The 4,818-nt window shown below is 37.9% G+C and overlaps 1 protein-coding gene across 1 annotated transcript; it reads left to right on the top strand.

Annotated features, from left to right (window-relative positions):
- Window positions 1-2,719: 2,719 nt before the first annotated feature.
- Window positions 2,720-4,321, top strand: LOC121976610. The gene is made up of 2 exons (XM_042528854.1): window positions 2,720-3,125; window positions 3,322-4,321. Exons 1-2 carry the CDS (start codon window positions 2,720-2,722, stop codon window positions 3,327-3,329), a joined length of 414 nt encoding a protein of 137 aa, XP_042384788.1. The 3' UTR covers window positions 3,330-4,321.
- Window positions 4,322-4,818: the final 497 nt, after the last annotated feature.

Here is a 4,818-nt window from a genome sequence, read left to right as displayed (position 1 = left end):
AGCAATTTGGAACATCTAGGCCCTTGATCGAGATCAAGGGCATCCAAGATTCATCCAACAAATGACACTCTAATTCAATTTGGATCAAAGGAAAAAAAAAACAATGAAGCCCACTTTTAAAGCCCAATCTTGAAGCCCAATTTCATAACCCAATTTTCCTATTAGTTATTGGATTTGGATCCTTTCCTAACCAAACCCGCTCCTTAACCAAATCCGATCCACTAAGAAACCCTCCTCTACTCTCACGCGAACGCACAGAACTAGGATAATCGCGACTTCTCCCCAAGCTAGGGCTCGCGACGCCATCGCCCTTTCCCTTCTTCTCCTTCACCGACGGCCGGCGGCCTTCTCTGCTTATCCATCGCCGCCGGCCGGACTTTCCCCACCTCACCATCCTCTCTGTCATCCTACGGCCATCCACAGCCACAACTTCATCTCCTAGATCCAAAGTAGCGGCGACAGCAAGCTTCGACAGCGACGGCATCCTCCAATCATCTTCATCTCACCGGAGGGGTTCTCCGGTGAGTCCCCTTACCGTAGCTTCCTTGATGCTCTCGCCGACGCGGGTTGCAAAAGCTAGGGCTTCAAGAGGAGTAGCGGCGGGACATTCCATTCTCACAGCCGTTCATCTTCCATCGAGGGGGTTCATCTGTGGAAGTTTCGTTCATCATCACCGTTTTTGAAGCAAGCACAGCCGGTAGTTTGGGGTTCTGGAGTTGGCGTTTGTGTGACTTCAGGGAGGGTTAGAAGAGGAGAAGTTGTACCATTTCACATCATTCCGAGCAGTTCTTCTGTAGATTCGGAACTCCACAACAGCAATTTGATTTCGAACAGATCTTCTCCAGATTTGGTAGTCAGCAGCCTTCAAGTTCTTCAACAGATCTGGACAGAACTCCATCTTCCTTCATCAGATTTCAACAGCAGCTTTCAAATCCGAGCAGAACTTCATTCTTCATCAGATTTTGAACAACAAGCTTATTCTTCCATTGTTGATATGGGTTTGCATGGTTGAAGATTTGATGTAATTGATGTTTCTGTATCTCAGCTGTTCTCCTATGTTTTAATTTGCACGAACTCTGCTTAGTTTATTTAATGCTTACCAATTGTTCGTTAAAATGTCCCAACCATCTTTGTTATCCTAGTTTTGCATTTTTCTTAGCTTAGATTCTTGCAGTGCTTAGTTAATTGAATGGTTCATAGTTTTCTTTATGCTATTGTCTTGATTTAATTGCAATTAGGTAAGGTTAGATTTTGTTTCATGCTTAATTTCATTTAGATGCTTACTTTGAGTTGTCTTTAATTTTCGTGCAATCATAGTTTAAGATAGACTAGGTTTTCTTACATGCACTGTCTTTCATTTACTAGAATAGGTTTCATTTAATGTTTTGTTATTTCATTCCTTAGTTTAATTCTATTATTAGTGAAATCGTAGCGTAGAGAGACAATGCGCTATGAGATCACTACTAATGGATAGATAGGATGTCTTTTATTAATTAGAATTAGATTTCATACTTGCATTGCTCTTTTGTTCTTTAGGTTTAATTTCATACTTGTTTGTTTTTTATATCGTAGTTTAAAACTCAAACCCAACCCCTCCATTTTCACGTTAAAACTCAAAGCAATAATTGATCCTAATTTTATCATTTATCGCTACATTCTTTGGGGAGACGACCCGAGTCATCTCTATACTACTTTAGTGTAGAGGGGTTCGGTAAACATTAATTGTAATTTGATGTAAGCTCCCGTAGCACGACACTCGAGCTCACATCAAATTTTGGCGCCGTTGCCGGGGATCTTGTAGTGGTGTTTGATAATTTTAGGATTGCTTTCTTATTTTTCTACAAAGTTTTGTTAAAAAAAAAAAAAAAAATTGTCAAATGCTTTAATGTTCATTGATTCATGTGTTGATATCATATACTCCTGTGTCTTCTACACTAATCTTGTTTGTTAGTGTTTCAGTGTAAGACCAGGATAATTCTTTCAGTTCAACATGGATCTTTATTCTCAGCAATTTGGATGTTTCAATGAATATCATAATTTGGATACTGGGCAAGTGAGGCACATATGTACTAATTGTGGCAGTCCTTCTCATCCAGTTGCTATATGTCATCTCATTCAAAAGACTGCTAGATTTCCTATGGAACCCCAGTATTTCCAACATCAATATCAACATGCATATGATCCAGCTCCTAATACTTATAGTCATGACTGGGGCAATTATTCGACTCAGTACTTTCAACCCCAGATTCCAGAGCAGCATGGGTACTTCCAATCCCAATGCTATCAACCCCAACAAATTCCTGAGCAGTATGGAAATACACAGCAACAGGCTATTGAGCATCCTCAGTGTTACAATTCAAACTGGATGAACCATCCCAATTTTATGCATGGGAATGATCAACAAGTGGATCAATCTTTTTCATCATATCAGATGCCACAAGGATTTCAGGATGATCCTATGCCCACATGGTCACATTCAGTCCAGCAGACCGAACCAGCTCCTTGGGGGGCATTTCAAGAGAGCACTGAAGAAGTTCATGTCCCTAGTCAATCAATATTTCAAGATTTGAAGGATGTAATGCAGCAGATGCAACAACAACAAGAGGCATATACCCAGTCTCAACAAAGAAATGAAGCATCACTACAGAATTGTCAGATGTATCTGGATCAAATTGCAACATCTATCAACCAATGACAAGCCCAATTATCTAGTGAGGAGATGGATTCTAGATATTGTCATAGCCTTGACCCTGATTCTACTCCTATACAAGACTCCTCTACCTTTTTATGTGATGATGTTGTAGTTGTAGATGATTTTGCTTCTTCTAATATTGTTGCTGCAGATATTGTTGATGCAGGTGTTGTTGGTGATGTTGAGAAGCTAGCTGAGCCTGATTATACATTTGTTGATAAGGAAAGTGTAGGAGATTGCAAATTGGAAGCAATACCCCAAGAATCACCTCTTTTGATTGGACCATCACTTGAACCAAATGTGGATGACAAGAGTGTAGGGACTTGTGCTGAGGAGGCAGAGCCCCAAGAATCACTTCTTTTTTATGCACCACCAGAGTCTGAGTTATTACTTGATAAAGAGGAAGCCACATCCACTGTTCTAGAACCTCCAGGTACATTTCAGTACAACAAGATAAATATTTCTTGTGATCTTGTAAAGAATTCCATAGAGGTTCCGAATATCGATTTTATTGGATGTGACTCATATTTGGATTCATGCTTGTTTAAGTTTGATTTTGTTTAAGCTCTTCCTTACTCCACATGTGTGTGGAAGGTGGATTCTATCCTTGGCCTTGCTGGTTTTTATAGGCCCTTGAAGTGGATGCTTAAGTCGAACCGCCTTCAACCTCCGGGAAGAACTTTCAAAAAGAATAGGGGGAAGGGAGCGGTCTTTACTTCAAATGCAAATATTCCACTCCCAACTTGGATTTTGCACCTTAATCGTTTGCAACCACCGGGAAAGATCATTCCACTACCGGCGTGGCTTCTACTTCTGAATCGTCTTCAGCCGCCAGGAATAAAGGGGAGTTCGTTCCTTTCCTTTCGTTTTCTTGCTTCTATTTATCTTTATACTTGCATGTTTGTTTACTTCCATACTTTGCTTTCATACTTTGTTTTCTTGTTTTGCATTTTGTTTGATCTTGTTTATACCTTGCTTGATTTTGAGTCATATCTCCCTAGATGTCCCTTTATAATGCTTTGAGAATTGAAAAAGACAGTTAAGTTTGACTATCAAGTTTTGGTTTCCTTGGTATATTTGGGTACATTAATTGCATTAGTCATTTGTTTTGGTGATTGACTCTATCTTGTTAGATTATGCATGATATTTGATTATTCACCTAGTGAGGTTGTTCCCATGCTTATCCTTTATCCTTTTGTGTGTGATAGCACTTGTGATACTTGACACTCTAGAACTTGCTTTGATTCTTTTTGAAATTATGGTAACATAAGCTTGCATGAATATGATAGAGGCAAATTTTCTTATTCATCTCTTAGTTGTTCCTCTACTTTGTTGTTCTTATTAGTAAACATTTCACCTATTGCTTTCATGTTTCATTTTACTTCCCTTGTCATATCTTCTCATTGTCGTTATATTTTCACTAGGATATCTTTATCGATTCATTCATTCCCTAGTCTTTTGATGAGAGCATTGGGTGATTGCATGATGAGTTACATTTTCTTTATTACATCTTTATTGGTTTATTTTTAGCCCCCTTTTGTTGTGAGTAATATCATGATTTGTTATATTGTCCGAGACAGACAAGTTTAAGTGTGGGGGGGAGGCAAATATGTATGAACGAATGCTTGTTGAAAAGAAAAAAAATCTCTCTATTCTTGTTGGAAAAAAAAACGAAAAGAAAAAAAAAAGGAAAAAAACAAAGAAAAAAAAAGTTGAAAAAAAAATAAAAAGAGAGGAAAAAAATTCTCAAGCATTTGTTATTTTGTTAGTGATGAACAAGAGGAAATATCTCCATAGAAAGATTGATGTATACTCATTTTATATTGTTATTGAGAGATTCTCATGAGTTAAGTTGTTAATACATACATGCATTTTGGAGATGTTATAGTGGTTGATGCATATCACATTTAGAATGTGCAAAGAGAGTTGAGTGTTGCATGTTTGGATGAGTTTTAAAGCATATTATTTGATTGTATTGTTCATGTTGATTACCCCAATGCTCTCATATTCTCTTTGAATTCCTTTATTGTCTATCCTTCTTGTTCTATTGTTTACATGTGTGGTTTCATAATTATTCATGAAAGTCCTCTTGATTTATGTGTACTTATGTTTACATTAGTGGAGAA

This window comes from Zingiber officinale, chromosome 4B (assembly GCF_018446385.1).
Source record: "Zingiber officinale cultivar Zhangliang chromosome 4B, Zo_v1.1, whole genome shotgun sequence".
In the NCBI taxonomy this organism is placed as follows: Eukaryota; Viridiplantae; Streptophyta; class Magnoliopsida; order Zingiberales; family Zingiberaceae; genus Zingiber; species Zingiber officinale.
The sequence above is the reverse complement of the archived record's forward strand: the minus strand, read 5'-3'. Positions and strand labels throughout refer to the sequence as shown.

Bases quoted from the DNA above. Each gene is read 5' to 3' on its own strand.
- LOC121976610 (XM_042528854.1), top strand. From the start codon at position 2,720: ATGGATTCTAGATATTGTCATAGCCTTGACCCTGATTCTACTCCTATA.